At 40.6% G+C, this 21,067-nt stretch overlaps 1 protein-coding gene across 9 annotated transcripts in view; it reads right to left on the reverse strand.

Moving 5' to 3' along the window:
• gab1 (GRB2 associated binding protein 1) overlaps positions 1 to 21,067 on the reverse strand; it is a 77,027-nt gene that overhangs the window by 28,587 nt on the left and 27,373 nt on the right. For 7 of the 9 annotated variants that reach the window (XM_015403726.1, XM_015403719.1, XM_015403722.1 and 4 more), the window contains one exon: positions 732 to 860. In XM_015403726.1, the coding sequence (XP_015259212.1) occupies positions 732 to 860 (129 nt within the window). Of the gene's footprint in view, positions 1 to 731; positions 861 to 3,975; positions 4,126 to 18,453; positions 18,602 to 21,067 lie in introns of those variants that run through there. The other 2 variants (XM_015403724.1, XM_015403725.1) reach the window with 2 other exon arrangements.

Below are 21,067 nucleotides of genomic sequence, written 5' to 3' on the forward strand. Positions count from 1 at the left end.
AAACGAGTCTGCTATGAGCGAACCAATAGAAACGAGTCTGCTATGAGCGAACCAATAGAAACGAGTCTGCTATGAGCGAACCAATAGAAACGAGTCTGCTCTAAGTGGATGAACACAAAGCAGCTTTTCTATTGGTCCGCGCTCTGACCACCCAGGAAGGTTGAGGGCCAGATTTTGAAAAAAGGAAGGAAATTTGTAAAACTCTGATTTTATTATTTTTAAAGACTAAATCTGAAGCAAAACTTAAAAGTAAAATCTAATAAAAGGTTTAAAAAAAAAACTAAAAACATTTGGGGAAAAAAAAAAAAAATTAAATATGAAAAAGCAAACAATAAAAATATTGTGAAAACATTTGGATACAGATTAGAAATTCCTCTCACAACCCTTTTTAATGTGCTCAATTTATAGAGTTCTTTGTTTAAGGAAGCCTTTAAAGTTCCTTTTTTTAAACAAAAGTTTTGTATTTTTTCCTTTTTTGAAGCATTTTTTTTGCTTTGAATAATATTGGAACAGATTTCTCTCCATACTCGTCACACAGAAGCTACCAGCGGCTTTGAGAAAACAGCTTCAAACATAAAAAATCTGATCAAATGTTTTATCAGATAGAACTCTGGATCAGACCTTACTGTCTTTGTTTTGTTTTGTTTTGTTTTGGACTAAAGGCGGCTCAGAAATGTAGTAAAGTGTCAACTGGATTAGAGTTCAGTAGGTGGGAGAGAAACCAAACATACTTGTTGACATAAGTTCAGATCAATCACTCGAATGGGCTTCTTGGCGCTGTCATTCTTGTAGTACTCCAGAACATCCGGGTCGCCTGTCATTCGGCCGCTTCGGAGAACAAACCAGCGCTTCTTCCATGCCTGCAGGGTGGGAACAGAAAGGAGGTCAAAGGTTAGATGCATGTTCCAACATTACCCCAAAACGCCTCATTTTGGGCCCTTTTCACTGGCTGTGATGCCCTCACTAAAGAACAGCCAGACCCAGAGGGAACAAGCCTGAAACCAGAACTATGCGTCTGGGTTAGCCAGAACAAAAGCCACATAGTTTGCTCTCACACTGTGACTTTAGTGAACGACCAAATCTATAAAGAGAAACAAGCAATTGTCCGTTTCCTTTCACAGGCATTTTGCTGTCTCTGCAAAAATAAAAAACAGTTCACTAAAGTTTCGATTTAAGTAGAGGAAAGCAGCTGAAAGGAAGACAGGGAGAGCTAGGGGTAGGGCTATGGGGTTAGGGTTAACTTATGGTGAGGCTGTGAAAACCAAAACCACTGACAGACTTCAGCAGGAACCTGATTTCCACACCTGAAGAATCTCTGGTGGTAAACAACCCACACTCTTTGTTTCTCGTTCATTTGGCCTCAGCTGCTAGAATTACAGAACAAATGTTTGGCATTGGTTCTGCTGACGTTAAAAATATAACTTTTAGTCCAACAAGCACCAACAGCCAGAGCTTAAGGTCTGCAATGTATAAGCAACAGAAACGCCAAACCCTGCAATTCAAGAAACATTTAAAACACATGAGATACAGTTCTGGGCTACTAAAGTAGATGTGAGCTGAAGGTACCAACAGGTGAAACCTCTGTGTTCAACGTGAAGGTGGAGTGAGATGTGTGCGGCATGCTAAGTGGGTCAGAAAGGCTCAGCCAGGCCCGGTTCTGGTGGAACCCAGGCGGTAGGCTGTCTGACCGCTTCAAGTCATTGAACTTCTGAGATGTTTCTACAACGTTTTGGAAAACAGAACACAGCAGCAGAGCAGTAGAGCCCCTGAACCGCAGCTTTCAGCCACAGACTTTAGAGTAGGGCTGGACTTTGACAAGGACATGCTAACCTATGACTCTAATTGGAACTCAGCTTCTGTGTCCCTGCAGAAGACAAACCATTCAGCTTCCACTTCTTCTCACTTAGTTCTATGATGAAGCTCTGCTTCAGAGTCTGACCCATTAGGGGGGAGCTCCTCGATGTTCACTGATGTTTTCTAAGGAAGCTCAGAGGACCAGAGAACAATTGGGTTTCTGAATGAACACAGGTGGACCAATTAGATCACCTCTGAGGGGAAAAGGTTGAGCTGAATTTCATCCATGGAGTTAAATCCATATGAAAACTAAATGTATCATTTACAGTCATCAAAATCACTGCAGGTCATGATGAACACAGCGGCTTAGAGGCAACAAGTGTTGGCTGATATATTCCAAGTAGAGATGGACTGCAGCCGGTTTTAGTACAGATACCGATTATTTTGACTGGTCAGATGTGTGCTGCTGATAAGGAGGACGGAGGGAGCTTCAATAAATGAGCGCTGCTGAATGTTTCACATATCGGTTGATACCAGTATAACAAAATAAAGAAATCCAATTTATTGTCTCCAAGCTTCCTGCTTTCGTGTGAAAACAGGCAGACGTCAAAAAAGCATTGAAGTCTGCTGGAAATGAGACAACGTGGAAAAGTTCGGGTCGTACCAAACGAACGGCTGGGAGTAACTCAGCAGAAATATTCGACTAAATCTAACCTCCAGATACTGAATCTATTCCACCATTCACCTCTAGACTGAACCTGGTTTTAAACTGTTATAATAAGAATCTAAATTGGGAGAATAAGTGTTGATGTTGGGCATTAGAAAAATAAAAATAAGGCTCCAGTAGAAAATATAACTATAGAACTTATAACAATAGTATAAAGGAGTGGTAGCTTGGTTGGAGCAGGGAGCCTCTGTCCTGAGAGGGCTGCTAAACCCCCCCACATGCTGCCGCTACACTAAGACCCAGAGCTCTGAGTTAAATGCAGAGGACAACGCCACCAGAACAAAAAACATCTGTTCTTACAGTAAGATGAAGACGCTTGCTTTAAATGAACAGTAAAGAAACCAGAAAAGTGGCTTCAGAATCCAGCCCCTTCCTGTTCCTCAGCTTTCTGAGCTCTCACCTCAGTGCCTGTTCACTTCATCACTGCTGCATACAGACAGAGAGCTTACAGGTTAGCAGGAGCGCTGCAGGTACTGCATCAACCATGTAGCATCCCAGCACATTAGCATCCAACACAACCAGAAATCTGATTCAGTCTGACCAGATGCGCTCTGATTTAGATCTGCCCTGCAGGAGAATATCACCTCAGAGTCTCTGCATAGAGAAAGTGAGATCTGGGTTTCTGCAACCTAAAAACAACAATGACATCCTGAAAATGATCCATGGACTCTCCGTGCTGATGTGAGCATCCTCTGTGCTGGGTTCATTAAAGAGGAGAAAAGGGCAAAACAGAAACCTTTAAAGTCCTGTTAGTGAAGTCCTACTCAGCTGTAGCAAGGTTAACAGCTCCTACTGTACAAGTTAGCTGCACACTGCTGGTCAGCAGATTAAAGAACTGACCATCTGCTCTAAGGGCATCCAAACTTGGCTGCTGGTTAATAAACTAAAGGAGATCTGCTCTCTGTTACTTTTGTCAGTAAGTAAGTCTGGAATTCCACCTGAATCAACAGAGTGACTCATTTAAATCTGATTTTTTTTTTTTTTTGTCAGATTTGACAGATATTTGGATTCCTAAAGACCAAAAGTGCAAAAAAGGTTAAAAAAAACTGGGAGCTGCTATCGCACAAAAATCAAAATAATTAGGGAATGTTGTAAACAATACCTGCAAGAATCTTTTTTATAACCTCTCAGGAGAAAAATGTGTTTTCTTTTCAAATGAAAGCAGGCTGCAGCAGGTTCTGCAGATTCCTCTGCAGTTTCAGCCCCAATACCAGAAAGTTCAGGCAGTTCTACTCCATGTTGGTAAACAGCAGGTCTCATCCAGGGCTGTGTAATCCAGCATAATCTCAGGTTTCTCTGGAACAGAAATAAAATCTAACTTTTCTCCAGATGGTTTCCTTATTCCAGTTAGACAGGATTTAACCAAAGAGGCTGGAACTGAGATCCAGCTTTACAACAAGCTGAGGAACATGTTTTGGTTCTGTTTTGAACCAATACCTCCTGTCACTGCTGACCCAGGCCGGCTCGCTCCATTGTAACCGGTCCAGAACATCGGGAGTCAGAAAGCAGAACTAAAGCCTGCAGGACGAACCCACATCCTGTCCAGCATAAGTAAGAGCGACCGCCGAGGTCAGAACCTCCACATCCAAAAGATGAATCCAGCGTTCATGGCTCCAAGTCTCGCAATGGGACAGTACCGAACTGGGTCAGTTCAGAACCACTGAGCCCATCTGATAGGACCAAACCTAGGACGGTGTCCTGCTCAGTCCCACCCATGTCCCTCATCCAAACGGGGACAGACAGAGGGAGCATTGAGAGAGGGGGGGGGTCAGAGATGCCATCTGAGTGGAGTCATGCTGCCGTCAGAGGGGTTCTGACCCGGGATCAGTGGAGCAGCAGGATGGTCTTACAGAGCTCCAGATGGGGGGGGGGACGTCTCTTAAAATGTGGACGTTTATGTTTCGATCAATTTGAAGCAAACCAGTTTAATTCAAACAATAGTTTATGAAACTGAATAGAAGTCAAGCTTTTCTTAAGATTCACATAAATATAAACTGATCAAACTAAGGATGAATCCTTCCTGCTGCTCATTAGAACCTGATTTAATGTTTGGACTGTTACAAAATAAAATCATCCAACTTGAGAACAAACTAGCCAGATCAGATCTACCGATGGCTGATGAGCATACCCGGTCAGACCAGCATATCCATAGTCAATAACAGTTTATCCCATTAGTTTATCCCCATTCATCCCTTTAGTTTTGTACGAAATATACACTTTAAACTACCTCAACGACATGAATCCCTTTAGTCATGTAAAAAAAAAACTATTTAATTATTTACTTTTTGGTGCTTTTTAAAGAATATGACAATCTGACCCTAAATTGTTCTTTTTTTTGTACATGAATAAAGGGAATCACGCCCGTCGAGGTAGTTTAAAGTCTATTTTTCGTACAAAACTAAAGCGATAAACGCAAATCTGACGTCTTACTCATTTGTATTGACTATAGGTAAGCTGGTCTGACAGAACACCGGCTCTGACTGTTCCAGAACCAACCCAAAATGAACCAGCCAATAATGATGCAGTGGTACTGATGGAGGTGGGTCATGCTGCTGCTGCTATCCTCACATCTTAGACACCCAGAAGTTTGGTTTCTATCGCTGAACAGCCACTAGATTTAATGTTTGCTTCATTATTAACATCCATCCATGCTTTCATGGTATTAACAGTGAAGGAAGTAATTAACAATAATGTTGTTGGGATGCATTGATATAACGGTATGATAAAGGATTAATAAAGGTGATAAGATGACAAACTAGCTTTTTGGGAGAAGGATGAAGATAAGTCTGCAAAGTTTAGGGGGAAAATCCACCATGCCTGAAAGGGAGGAACATTTCCGTCACTTTCAGAAGGGATTTGGTAAAAACAATAAATAATTCATTAAAAGATGTTCTCTGCTTCATCTGCAAAGCTTCAGTTCTGCAAAACTTAGCTAGTAAAGAGTGCAAAACACACACAGGGACAACCATTTGGATCAAATCTGAGCTTCGGCTGTTCAGACATGAAGGAAAGATGTTAGCTTTGTCAGCAGCAACCAAACAGAGCGGAGACTTTTGTGGTTAGCACCCCGCCATCGTCTTCACTGTAATGAAGCATCAATTAGGCTTCAGGATAAAGAACCATTAGGGAGCTCATAAAGGATGAGCTCATAAAGACTAGCTGGAAGCCATTAGAGGTCAGAGCATTAATGAGATCCAACGATCCACAAACTGAACAGGAACCAAAGCAGTCTTCACCATCAGAAAACTCAGCAGCTTTGGTCTGCAGAGGCCGAGAGGAAAGGCAGGAATCCCCCAGTTAGACTTCACCTTCACAGACCGACGGGTAAAAGGGGACGCTCTCTAACTGACCGGATGTATTCACCAGTACGTCTACTGGATCCTTACTGGTTCAATCAGAACAGCAGAGATCTCTTCCAATTATAGAGCATAAAATCTGTTCCCACATCGAGCGGAAAGAAAAGCAGAAACTGAGATGGGAAAAAGTTCAAACTTCCATTATTCTGTCAATACCCAACTGCCTAAAATATCAAAAATCAGTCTGATCAGTCAACCACGACAAGGATGGACAATAAAGGGGAAATTAAAACAAGCAGCTAATTAACCACTCTGCACCAATCAGGCTTCTCCATCTCTGGTTTTACAGCTCTTCAAAGCCCAGCGGTAATTCACGGGTTGGACGGCTTAATGCAGCATAAAAGCTCTCTAAGTGCACCATCACTGGCTGTTATCCTGCTCAGCTTCATCTTTATTGGCTTCAGGACGACTGAATATGCCAGAAGCTGTAAAGAGGTTGGATGTGACTGAAACAGGAAGGTTTGTTGGCTCCATATCACCAAATAAAACTCAACTTCAGTCACTTTTGTTTCCCAGTGTCAATTTTTTTTCAACCACTCATCCATCCGGAGATGATTTACTGCCGTTCACGTTTCCAATCTACTGAAAGCATTTAAAAAGCATGAAGAAAACAAAAAGCTGTGTGAGAAAAATGGCTGGATGTTCAGCTTGATTCTAACAAGTGTTTGTAAATATGAAAAAATGTGGATTCTTTTAAAAAAAAATAAAAAAATCTCAGACATGAATAAAAAACATCTGATTAGAGGAGAACCCATCAGGATTTTACTGGAAATAAACTCAGAACCACAGCCTCTGTCTGACACAAACCAGGACATCCCATCACTGCATCAAAGCTTCCTGCTAACCTTCATGCTGCTGCTATTACAGAAAAAAATAAAAAGATAGAAAAATCTGGGCCAATGATGAACAATCTTTACAGATGTGTGTATTTCCCAATAGTGGAAGTAAGCATTAACACTATAGAAATGATTCTGATAGGTTGGAAATGTGCTGGTACTGATGGCAGCACAGATTCAGATCACGTTCATGGTTAGGTTGATGCTTTTAGAACTTGGAACAGGTTTGGGACCAAAGTTCTGTTTCTGCTCAACGATTTCATGATCAAACACATTATCAAGCAACTATAACTTTTCTTGAATCAAATGTAATTTCCCTTGTTTTGAGCAGGTAAGTCAGATAATTATCCAATGGAGTAATATTGTTTATTCTTAAGTCATATAAAAAAAATAAAAATAAAAAACACTCAATAGCTTATTTCAAGAATATAATTTCTCACAGTTGTCATCTTCCGCTTTATCCAGGACCGGATCGCAAGGGCAACATTCTCAGCAGAGGCTTCCAGACTTTCCTCATCCTCCTACCCAACATATTATACACTTTAAAAAGCCCCCATGAAGAGTATAATATCTTATTTTTTGAGAGCAGAATATTCGTTTCCTTCTCAAATGAATGCCAAATACACCGATTAAACCAGGTTGAAAGTTTAGTTTCATTTTTCATCTTTTCAGAGGATTTTAATTAACTGGTTCTTCTTTTATGTAGAAAGTCAAAGATCTTAGGTTTAAGATGCATTGGCCCAAGTTCAACATCTTGGCTGCACCAACCCAACTTGGAATCAGACAGCTTCTCTGCTTGTTCCTCACTGGGAACAATGGGGGCGGGTGCTCCATGCGAGGTTAATGCAGAGAAGGTGAAGATTTGGATAGAGATGATGGACTGATCATTGAATTAAAACGATAGACGGGCGTGCAGGTGGTGCAAATGAATCCGGCCTGTGATCATTTCTTGCATGTCTATCCCCCTCTCTCATAACCCCTTTCCTGTCAGCCTACTGTCAAAAAAAAACAAGCCAAAAAAAAGGAAAGAAAGTGACAGACACCAGTTACTCCTTCAATTCTATTTGGATGTCAGTTCATGAAGCAGAGCAGTGGATGAGGGAAATGAAAACACCAGGATGTTCAGCCTCAGAGTCCTTCCTAAATGTCCCACAGCAGGTCTGCCCAGAGTCGGTCCTAGAGGACCGCTGTCCTGCAGGGTTTAGAGGTTTCCCTGCTTCAACACATCTGATTCTGATGATTACTTTTCAGCAAAAGCCTGTTGATCAGCTAATTAGGGTAATTTAAACCCTGCAGGATAGTGGCTCTCTAGCACAGACTTTGAACATCCCTATTCTACAGGGTTCACTTTGTTTCTCGTTCATTTTGCCTGGTCTACTTATGTTTGAGAGTTTCCCGATCATCCAGGTCTGACTCTGCAAAAACTGACAAAAACATCTGAGGAACCACAACTGAATGAGAAAGGAAACAATCCTATTGTTACAATCCTTCCTTAGTTTTATTAAATGAAATTACAGACAATCTTTGATGATATTAATAATTTCACAATCTGAAACATTAAAATGCAATGAGTAAAAAGACTTTTGCAGGATGGTAATAATCTATGAAAAAGCTAAGAAATATGAAAATATATAAATGAATGATCCCGCCTTAACATTCAGCGACAATGAGGACGGTCATTAAGTAATTAACAGTGCTGGAATCTGATTCACAAAATCAAACCCATCCAAACAGTAGAAACGAGTTGTTTTTTTTCCAGAACGGATGCGTGAATAAAAAATAAAATAAGAAAATCGCTCAGCGTCAATCAGCAGCAGAGCAGTAAAACAGCAAACCTTTTCCCTTTGAGCCGATGGAAAAGGAAAACAGCTTCAGCATCAGTTTGACATTCTCTGATATTGGGGTAAATACCAGAGCTTCACATAACTCCATGTGCTGACGCTGAAGGCCAAACAGAGAAAGGCTTCAACACAACGCTGCTCAAAAAGAAAATTTTTTGGAGGTTATTTTTGTTCACTTCTGCTCAAAGTTTGGTTCCTCAGACAGAACTAAAGACGGGCTGTTTGCAGACGGCCATGGAGAGCGTCACCAATGTGGCGAGGTCTGCAGCAAAGAGCGAGGAGGAAGGACAAAAGCTCCTCTATGGTTGGAGCCACAACTTGGATCAATTAGGCTTTGTTAGCAGCGCAGGACTGGGATTCCTGCCGAGATGCTATTTTTACACCCATGAGCGATAAAGAGGGTGGTTAGCGTACAAAGTGGGCGTGGTCTGCCAGCAGGCAACGTGTCTCTGAACGCCACCTGCTGGAAGATGGCGGGACGATTTACCTTTAGGCAGCAGTGGTTCAGAGAAAGCTAAGCTACCAGCAACCTTCTGCTTCAACACTGCAAAAACAATGTAGAAATAAGTAAAAATGTCTTAAATTAAGTGTATTTACCCTTAATATGTGTAGGTAAATAAGATGATCTGCCAATGGAATGAGCATTTTTACTCTTAAAATGATATAATTAGATAATATACGCTTAAAATAAGACAATGCAATAGTTTTTTTCTTATTCTAAATGTAAATTATCTTGTTCCATTGGCAAAGTATCTCACTTACCTCCTTAATGAAAGAACAAATACACTTAATTTTACAAAAATTGATTTATTTTTACCAATGAAGGCCAAGTTCAGAACTAAGTGTTTTAGTGAAACCATTTTCACACGCAGTCAAGAAGAGAAGAAGATTCCCAAATAGACTCAAAACTGCATCCAGTTGGTTTGATCTGATGGTTTTAAAGTTTTAATGATGGACATAAATATCCGTAACCATGCTCTGAGATCGAGTTCAGATTACAGTCCAGAAACCAAAGCTGTGAGCGCCCCACAGGGCTGACAGACCCAATCAGAGACCAGAACCATCCTGAACAACATGCTGATGTTAAAACTTCTCTTTTTCAGCTGCAGATGCTACTGAATTTAAAGTTAATCCAAACTCCTGCTTCGAAATGTTTAGATTTCCATTTTTTATATATAATCTAATTATTTGCCAACTAATATTTTCTTCTTTTGAATTTTTATTGCACATAAAATAAGTTAGTAAAATTAAATCTCTGCAGAACGAGCTCATTTACTTTCCAACAACTTGATTGATCATCAGAATAATCAATAAAAAATATGAAAATTATTTCAATGCACCTCTCCTCTAAAAAGGAAAAGTTAAATTCATAAAAAGTCTGAATGTGTTTTAAATCTATCAATTGCATCATGTCTAACTTTTTTTTTGGACTGTGGTTCTGATCCAGTTCAAGGTCAGAATTCGTTCTGGAATCTGACAAATTCTGACTCTGAAACAAAAACCCAAAACAAAAAAACATCAAGAAGATGAGACCCAGAAAGACCAGCAGCCTCCAGAAACCCAGAGCGACCAATAGATGAAGAATCTTCATAACTCAGAATTTACTATAAAACCTCAACTGACGAGTCAAAAGGCTCTGCTGGAAGATCGCTGATGGAACAACGTTCACAGAATGACTAAAAGCCGGTGAGCTCACCCTGAAGGCTTCCCTGTCCCAGAACTCTCCGTCTGCTCCACCTGCTTCGCTGACTGACAGTGAGCAGCAGCGTCTGGCCTGTTGTTGATGTTGTTTGCTCCTTCTGGCTTTATCAAACACTGCAGCGTGTTGTGGCGTCTGCAGCTCGTGACCTCTCCCACCTCTGACTTCCTGTTGAACGTAATCAGGCTGGGCCCAGACCCGCTTAGAGCTAAATCATCGGGGCGAGCCTTAGAAGGCGGCAGTTTACCCGCCGGAGAACAGCACTTGTTGGTCAGGGAGATAACAGCTGAGAGCTTTCAATGAAAACCATTTTCTATGTAATCCTTCTATAACGAGTGCGGATTATGTACATTCATTTTTTATTCTATCAAAGAGGCTTCTAGAATTTCCTTCTTTCATTTCAGGAATATTGCAAAAAAACTGAAATATCATATCTAGGGGTAAAAATGGGAAACTAGTCCAATACTTCAAGGCTGGACTATTGTAATTCTTTACTATCAGGAAGTCCACAAACTGTAGTTAAAAGCCTTCAGCTGATCCAAAATGCTGCAGCCAGAGTTCTGATGAAAATCAAAAACAGATCATATCTCTCCTATCCTGGCTTCTCTTCATTGGCTTCCTGTTAAATCCAGAATAGAATTTAAAATCCTCCTTCTCACATTTAAAGCCTTAAAAGGCCAAGCTCCATCTTACATCAAAGATATGATTGCACTTTGCTCTCAATCTGCAGGTTTACTAGTGGTTCTAAAAGTAGAATGGGGGGCATATCTTTTAAGCATTATGCTCCTCTCCTATGGAACCAACTACCATGAGGCAGACACCCCGCCTACCTTTAAGGCAAGGCTTAAAACTTTCATTTTTGATAAAACTTATAGTTAAAGTAGCTCAGGTTATCCTGAACTATCTCTATAGTTATTCTGCTATAGGCTTAGACTGCTGGAGGACATAGGGACCCCCTTACCTCCCTTTTTCTGCTTCATTCTCCATCTCATATCTATTTTTCCATGCTTTTCTCGTCATAGTAGCTTCATGTGGTCTGTTCCTGTGTTCATCTGTACCAAATTTGATAGCAGCACAAACCATACATACTTTTATTTTTAATTCATTGGGAAGGAAAGTTAGAAAAGGCTTGAGGAATTGATTTTACTTAGAAAGCAAATGTCAACAAGAACAACAGGGATAAAAACAACTGATCGGTTCCTGTAACCTAACAGTTAAAGAAACAATAAGCTAAAACAGCAAAATATTCTACAATAAATAAGATAAAAGCTAATAAATTAGGCCATCATGTCATCATTATCAGCCTTCAGCAGCTCAGGACTCTCAGCCAGGCCCGCTCTAGTGAATTCTGCTTCTACCTCTTCTATCTTCGATGAGTGTTTTTATTCTACTATCAGCTGTAAAACAAACTGCCCTGACAATAAACAATCCTTGAACCTGGAATAAAATCATATTTCAATGCATGTTGATATTGCATTATTGTCAAGCTTTAATAAGATGATAAAAATCATTCTGCTGTCGACTCGATCAATTAAATCAGAGACAGTTTCCCCATAAAGGGAAACCTTCTGCTGTTTAAGAGATACTTAACAAAACAAACTCTATTGAAGAAATAGACTGAATAGATCAAGCCATTTTCATATTATTTTTTTCAAATCAAATGTGTGCAGCTCTATTTATCAAGTGGACTCTGTGAGGGAGAGGGATAGAAAAGTGGAAGCGAACTGACGTCATCAGACCCTAAGTGCTACTACCGTGTTAACATTAGAGACTTTAGATACAGACTGATTGAATCAGACATTTGTTTTCTAGATGATAGAGGACTGATTCCTAGATGTGATCAGGACCTGAGGAATGGAAATCATGATGGTAGAACAGGTTCTGCCAGAGCAAACAACAATCCAGATCCAACCTTAAACATCAGAGCCACTTCGCCCCCCCAAGAACAGACTTTGATCATAATTGGCCTCCTGTGAGCATCTGTCAGATTCCAAAAGGAGCCATGTTTTCATACAGCGCTGACCCCGCCCATTCCTACACTGAGCTCATAGCCCACTGTTCAGTGCGATTCAATATTAATAACTAGAAACCGGCAGTAACTCAGATGGCCATATGAAAATGATTGAAAAATGATGAATTCTCTCTTACTTTATACATTTTGCTAGTTACTTTTAATCCAAAATGCTGTTAATGTTGCAAAGATTGAAAAGAAAAATGACAAAGGCTTCCACATCTATTGTCGTTTAACTTATATTAAAAAATGATGGGGGTTAGCAGCAACAGCAATGGACTCAAAAATGGTTTCTAATTTCATCTAGAACAGCAGTCATTATGTGCCTGAAATACTGCAAACCCTGTAGCTGTGATGTTTTTAACAAAAGGTTCACAGCAAACGACATTATCTACCATAACAGCCAGGTTAACAGCAAATATCGGCCCTGATGTTCGCATCGGAGCATCTTGCCTTGGCTGTGTGGAGGGAAAAGCCGTGCCAACCCTCAGACAGCCAGGTAGCGACAGGTGCAGGCTCTACGGCCGCCATGATGCCGCATGAAACAATGAACCAGTTTTCCTTCTGGCTGATAGAAGCAGATTCTGAGCTTTTACTTGATTTTTATTTTCCACATCCCTGCCTGTATTTTCCAAATCGTGGGAGATCACACTCAGTGCAGTCATGGTGGGATCAGAACCAAAATCAATGAGACAAGAGGGAAAAAATCCAACTAGAAAGGAAGGGATGAGCAACGAATGAGAACACAAGAAAATATGACCTGAATTAATAAAAAAAAAAGAGAGAATGAGCTAAAAACAGGACCACCCAGGAAAACTAACACTGCCTCTGTGTCCGAGTCAAGCATTACCCTGAGCACTTGCATCAGAACCTCTGACTCCCAACTGGGTCCAAACTCATCACAGCCACAATGTGTCTGTGTTTCCAAATCAGCTTCATTTCTTCCCTTTCTGGGAGAAAACAAGAGCAAATCTTTGTTGAACAGGAACGTCACGTGGTTCCGTCTCCCACACAGGTCAGAAGCACAACTGTAGAGGAGCTCAAACCTCCCATCCTCTCAGGGAAACCAAAGATTTCACCTAAAACAGGAACCAACATTTAATAGGCTGCAAAAATAAAACTGCTGTTTGGTCCAGAAAGCTTCAGGTCTGAAGAATGAGATCTGAAGCTTTAATAAATAAGAAATAAGACTTGAAGCCTCAGGCATGAACAATGTGGATACAAACTGGCCTCCTTTACCTCCTCAATCCAAGAACAAATGTGCTTATTTAATGAAACAATGACTTTTCTAGATTGTTTTGTTTCCAGTGTTTATTGATCTCACATTTGAGAAATTCACCTTTGCATTTAAGCCATCCCCCTGGGGAGCAGTGGGCTGCCATCGTGGGGCACCGGGGGAGTTAACCACTAGGTCACCACTCCCCCTTTAATCCCCCCGAATCAAGATTCAAGATATAAAAACAACAAAAAGGCTCTAAATGAGGGAAACTGTCGGTCAGCTATCAGCAACGAGGTTCTGGATCTGGAAGCTTCCTTCAGAACCACTAAGTTAAATGTTTGCTGATGCTAAACTGGCCAGTAGAGATGAAAGTCTTCGCTCCTTAAACCAATTCACAGGGTCATTACTGAAATCCTGCGTCTCATTCAATTTAATTCAATTCAGTTAAATTATATAGCGCCAATTCACAACACATATCATCTCAAGGCACTTTACAGTTCACCAGATCATCCAGTCAAATTGATTCAAAGTTTTCTATCTAAGGAAAACCAGTTGATTGCATCAACTCATTGACTGAAATTCAAAACCTCACACTAAGCATGCTTGTGGCGACAGTGGAGAGGAAAAACTCCCTTTCATCTGTTTAATAACTGCAACAAAACTAGAAGCACCCCATTTTCTCTGCTTCAGCAAATTCTGCTTGAAGGTTAAGTAGTGTTTCTTCAATGAATGTTTTAATAATGGAGAAAAAGGCTAAAAGCTGCAGAACCTCACAGAAAAACCAGCGAAAGGCTGATCAGCTCGTCTGTGCCACTGAGTTCCCAGTTTAAGTGGGACGGCCAACCACTAACACAGACCACAGAAGGGAGGTTTCCTCTACAGAACCTGCGGTCCTGAATTACCACTAGCAGAGGAGCGATTCTGGACAGGTGATGCAGGGGCCTTAAACCAGCAGATTTTGGTTTCCCCGAACAGATGTAGCTGACAGAACCGGTGCGGTTGCATCAGAGTGAACAGAACAAACAGAATACGCTGTGTGCAGAAAGTGAGGCTGAGGGGCCGAGCAGGGCAGTTGTTTGGTGCAGCTGGGGCATGAAGGTAACATTTGTTCATTCCTCTGTGGCCAGAAATAAATGGCTTCACCAACATCTGTTGTAACAAACATGGCTGCGTGCGCCCGCTGCTGTAGGCAGAGCTTATTAAAGGAAAAGAACCCAAACAGAAAACACCTGGTTCCGTTTCAAACAGCTTCTGCCTGTTAATGGTGCCGCCACAGTTTTTATCATCAAATAACTTTTTGCACTTTGTGTTGAAGTGTTCTTATTGTGGCAAAGAACAGAAACACGTGGGATCATCAGATTATCCTGACCTGCTACTTGGGCAAGAATGCAATCTGTTTACATTCTCTGTTTACACTGTTGCCTTCAGGCAGACGATACAGAGCAATCAAACCAAGAAACAACCGCCTTAGAGAAAGTTTTTACCCGACAGCAATAACAAAACTAAATGCAACCAAAAATAACCAATAATCATCATGGATGATGTGTGTCAGAATGTACTATTCTTATTAGTTGTTTTGTATCAGTTATTGTTATTTATTTATTATATTACGTGTAAATGGTGGTGACAGTGATTTTTGGTTTTGTTTTTTTAAGAATATGCACTGATCAATGGCACTTTTTTAAAATTTCGTTGTTCTTGTGACAATGACAAAAAAGATAAATTGAAAATTGAATTGAAGACAGTGAAAGACTGATTAATCTGCTACAGGAAGAGGAGGATGCATCAAATACATGGACTGACTGCTAGCGAGCATCAGGAGAGAACGCTTAACGATGCAGTACTCACAACATCGGATTAATTGATTATTGAAATAATCATCAATTAATTTAGTTATCGATTAATCGTGAACTGGAGCGTAGAGACTCTAAAATATGTCTTTAGCTGACAGAGCAGTAATTATACCAAGACTGTAAAAATATGTAAAAATGTATCTAAAATGAAAGAATATTGAATCTGTCTATATCCTCTATCCAGAACTCCTCAAGTGGAAAAGTTTTAGTTTCACCTGGTTTAATTTCGTAAAAACTCTTCTTTAAGTGAATTCTGACTATCTGATTATTAATAAATTAATTCAAAATAATGAGCAAAATAATCGTTAGTTGCAACCCTAGTGCCAACCCAGAGTGAAAAAAATCAAAACTTGCAGGGCTTTAGAGATTGTTCTGGGTTCTTTCTAGGCTCCTGGGTTCTGGATTAAAACTGAGGCCCCATCCACCCGAAGTCAAACCCTGGCCTAAACGCACAAATTTTTCACCAAACCAGCCTCTCATCCATACGAAGCCGGCGTTTCGGGGGTTTGTAAATGATCTTTTTTTTATTCAGCCTTCAGAGTTGGAAGATTTTGAAACGCCGTTTTCGCGTTTCCATCTTTACGCTCTAACCGCATTTTTTTTCTTACACGCATGCGTCATAGCATCGCCTCTAAACACGCATGGTACACAGTATTACAACAACAATGGCGCCGTACTGTGTTGAATGGTTGCTGCTCATGCTACTCACCCTGCTGTCGGGCTTACAGCAGAATCTTCTTCTTCTGGAATATCTCCAGGAAGAACAGAGCAATATAGACGACATAGTTCAGCACCTGAATTTGGACCCGCGAAAATGGACCCGCAGGGCAACCATGTATAAATATTAGTGCGCATGCCCAACATTTCGTCGCCTATTTTTGCTTTGGCACCACAGCGCCACTTACAGGCCTGGCATACATTTTGCAGCGTTTTCATGCATTCATGTGGACGATCACATTTATTTTACGTCTCCGTCTTTACGACAAACATTCTGGAAAATATTAGCGTTTCGTGTTCGTTTTGACTTAGTGTGGACGGGGCCTAAATAAGCTCATCTTAGTAGAGATGCACTGATCAGATATCAACGCTGTCATTAACTCATTAGCTGGATTTGACATCAGATGAATGACGCTGATCCAGTTATTTCTTGTTTATTAATACCAGACACAGCTCTATGGGTACAGCCTGTTTAAGGCAGTTGCTAAATTCATGCAATCTTTTAAAACATCGTTTTGCAGCCGTCTTTACATGGAATACTTTCTTTTTTTATGTAAATTTTATTCTTTCATTAATAATATAAAGAGCATTTATATCAGTGTTCATTTGTTACCTTTTTCAAACAAGGTTTGTTGAAGCTGATTCCTTCCTTCCCACCGTGAGGTAAACGGTTTATTCATTCATCAGAAGTATCGGATCGGTATCAGCCTGTTCGCTCAGTTCAGGTATCATATCGGTTTGGATCGGAGCATCTCTACTGGGAAGCCTCATCACGCTTCCCTGCATCAGTGTAGAAAAGCTCTAACTGGTTTGCTGGCAACTCAAAGTCTGCAAAACAGTTTTAGTAACTCCTCGTCTACATTTGGAGATCGTTCAGCCTACTTCATGTCGACAGGATGGTTCTGTTCTTTTTAGTCCTTGATGATTTTTCTTTTTACACAGAACCAACCCAAACCAGCTCATAGTGGTGTGTGTGCGCTTTCATGTGCAGCTGTAAAATTCCCAGCAGGTAAAGTTTACTCTGACCTCAGTCCTCCAAAAATACAACATCCATCAGTCGTTCTGCCATCTTTCTACTACTGGTTATCTGAAGGGCTGACAGGTGATAATCTCTGGGCCTTCACAGGTAACCTATTATTAGATTACTCAGAGTATTTGACATTACAGTCCGGAAATGCATATCTTTCCCCTTTGGGATGAATGAAGCATTTTTCAATTAAATCTTCTACTAAAAAAGTTGTTCCCAGAAAAAAACGAAACCAAAGGATAGAAAAACAACCTGTTTACCAGCAGATCCCGCAGACAGCGCCAGAAGACTTAGATATTTCCCGGTGAGTCCTGCGTCTTCAGTCATTAAACGTCCAGGCAATGCTGTTGTGTCAGAGCTGAACACATAAACGAGGCTCCAGGTCTTCCTTCCTTCTAGCCGTCAGACAGCAACCGTCAGACATACCATCGTTCCTTATCTCAGACAGGCATCAGACAGCTAGTCTGATGCACAGATGGATATTAGGCGGAAGTATGTGGGGAAGGAAGAGACAAACCAATCAGTAGCACTCAGTGCACCGCCTTGAAGCATTCACCATGAGTGAAGCATTAACCCGATGGAGCAGGTTTAAACATTAACACCAGTGAAGGAGCACAGGAGCACTGCGGCTCACCTGTTAACTGGTTCACCTCGTCCCTCTGCTTTCTAAACCCTAACCAAACCAAAAACCCCTCACCACAGGTTTCGGCCGACCTGCTGCTCAATCGGAGCTCAGAGAAAAACACACACCGAGCAAAATAACATCCCACAGTGGAAGTTTCCACTTTGTTAGCGCTTTTTATCTTCCTGGTCATCTGTTCCCGACACACATTCAGAGCTAAAAGGCTTCCTGTTTTGCCTCCTTCTGTCACAATCGTCGTGTTGGGGGATTGTCAGGGTCTAACTTTAGGACCTCTGCTAGGATCTGCTAACATTAGCTGATCCTGGCTGCCTGCTTGGTACTGTGCAGGAAAAAAATAAGGGAATTCAGCAGGAATATAAATAACTTCAATTAAATCTGGTTTTCTATGAGGTCAAAAACCCTCAGCTGTTTGTTTGCCCTCCTTAGACAGAAAAGGTCCAAAGTAGTCGAGTTAGGTCCATTGCAGCTGTCATTTTCCAGTGTTCTGATAAGTAAACTACAGTAGCCAAGGAGTCTCACAGAGCATAAATACTTCTTTAGCTTGCAGAGATAAATAAAGTGCAAGATTTCCACATTTGTGCAGGCATCCAAACAAACCTTACAACTCCTGCTTCAAATGCAATATCTTAATGTTCCTCTCACACAAGAGCTGCAACTGAGAGACTGACGGGACTCGATGGATCGGTAAGAATCTCCACAAATAAACAAACCAATAATCAGATCCTTTTACCTGGTTCTGAAGAGTCCAAGCTCAGCTCGGCTGAAAACGGAGCAGAAAAACAAGCAAAGGAATCCAGTCACTGACCAGTCACTGTTGTCCAGTTGCTCTGACCGCTTTCCTGCCTACTCCACTCACTTCCCTCCCCTCCTCTCACTCTCCGAAGTCTGCAACACCCAGCTCCAATAACCCATGACCCACAGGAAGTAGACACAATGGACTGAAAATAACACATCACCTCCCCTGGCAACAAATGCCCACCACAGCCCCCCGAAGCACACGGCCTCTGCAATAGCGAACACCTTTAGAGGCCGGTGTGGGACGGGTGGGAAGAGCCAAAAATATCTCGATATGTCCAGAACCGGGCCGCTCTGAACTCAGTTTATTTCACTTGTTTCAAAACGAAGCATGCTTTTAATTCAAGAGATAGGTGAAATAGAAACATAATAAAAAATATAAAGTTTACCCCAAATCATCATTTTTGAATGTCCCATCCTGTTTCTTCTGACTGAAAGAAATAATGATGTTCTAGAGCAACAGCTGATCGAAAATTTGTTTAGATATACAGATGAGGGTGAATACAGTCTCCCTGTCAGAAACCAGCGTCTTGGATAAATCCAGTCGTTTGAGGTCATTTCTGTTGTTTATATTGTACTTTCTTATGAAGCTCATGCTTTTTTAATACATGTGAAGCAACCCTTGAACTTTGACCTTTTCACCTCAAAGAGAGCCTACGTTGTCATGGAGCCGATAGGACCTGCGAATTACCGCTGGAAGCAACGGGAGACTTTAGGTCTGTCAAATACAACGTTTTTAAAATCTAGCAGAGATTAAAGTTAGCATCTCATTAGCATTTCTTTCTGCCATTCCAAGCTGTTGCTCCTTAATATGAAACATCTGCAGCTGTGCTGGGCCTGCCTGGGTTATATTATTGGATCTCTAACCCCTCTTTTCCTTTCAGGCAGATAATCCACATGCATTCATCTAATGCTAAATGTCAACATTCTGAGTGTCCGAACGTTGCTTGTTTATCTGCTTCTCAGAGCAAACATCAAAAGTAGAGGTGAGTGTGGGTTAGGGGTGTAAATAATAATCGTTTTGTGTCAATGCGTCGATCCAACAGCCGACGATCAGTCGACACGTCTGCAAGAGTATTGATTCATGTTTTTTTGTGGTTTTTTTCCCCTCGGGTCTAGTTTTATCCATTTTTTCCTGGACGTAATTCTGACTCCCGTGTTGCGGTGGCGCCAAACCTATTTTGCCCTCCTACCTCGCTTCCTTTAGCCACTACCCTCTTTCCGCTTGCACACACACACTCATGTAAACAGTAGGCAAGACAGACATGGCGAAGTAAAATGAAGATGATGTATTCTTGAGTATCGAAAATAATCGAATCGTTGGGTCAGGAAATTGATACTGAATCGAAACTCCATGATTACGATTTACACGGCTAGTATTGGCACGGACGATACGAGTCACTATACTTGGGTCACAATACAATTATCACGATAAGGGCTGAAACAATTAATTGGATTAATCGTGATTAATCGATTATTGAACTATTCGCCAACTAATTTAGTAATGAATTAATCATTTACCGGAGTATAGTGAGTGTAAAACATGTCTTTAAAGGCAAGGCAAGGCAAATTTATTTGTATAGCACATTCAGTACAAAGACAATGCAAAGTGCTTTACATGATTAAAATACAGGAAGATAAAACAGAATCAAAGCAAGTAGGAAAAAATAAATGAAATAACATAAAAAAATGCAGAAACAAAAAAGAATATTAAAAACAGTTGGACTAAAGAAATATGTTTTAGTTGAACTGTTTAACCAGAACAGTCGAAGGCAATCCTAAACAAATGTGTTTTTAGTCTTGATTTAAAGGAACTCAGGCTTTCTGCACTTTTACAGTTTTCTGGAAGTTTGTTCCAGATAAGTGGAACATAGAATGACAAAGCAACCTATTTAGGGCAGCAATTAAACCGAAATTGTAAAAGAAAATATAAAAACATTTTGCAATTAATAAACAATTTTGTCTGTCAATATGATCAATCCAGAACTCCAGTGGATAAGTTTTAGTTTCAACTGGTTTTATTATGTAAAAAATCTTTAAGAAAACCTTTGGCCATCTGGTTATTAATTGATAATTTGAGAAAATATTTGACAGATTAATCAATTTGCAAAAATAATCGTTAGTTGCAGCCCTAATCATGACGTTGTAATACTACAATATATTGTATTATTTTTCCCAGCTATTAAATTAAGCATATAGATAAAAAAGAAAGTGCTGTAAATGTTCATCAGAATGTATTGATCATGTAGTTATTTTGGTATCCATGTTGTTTGGGGTTTGAGTCAGTCTATGTCTTCCCCTGTGACTGCCTCAAAGACATGGCGCCGCGCCGCACAGCAAAACGGATCCACGGCTCTATCTGCCAGAGTTGCGGTGCAGAGGTAGCCCACTTTTCCCTATTGTTTCAGATAAAAAGTTTTTGTTTTTAAAAATAAATATCAGGAAATGAAAGGTCAATATTATGTCGGGCAGCCGAAAATCACGATATATGGCCAAAACAATGTTTTCCCCACACCTCTAATCAAAACCTGGGTCTGAACCTATAGAGC

The sequence above is a fragment of the Cyprinodon variegatus genome, unplaced genomic scaffold, assembly GCF_000732505.1.
Source record: "Cyprinodon variegatus isolate N-32 unplaced genomic scaffold, C_variegatus-1.0 Scaffold1551, whole genome shotgun sequence".
NCBI classification, from domain to species: Eukaryota; Metazoa; Chordata; class Actinopteri; order Cyprinodontiformes; family Cyprinodontidae; genus Cyprinodon; species Cyprinodon variegatus.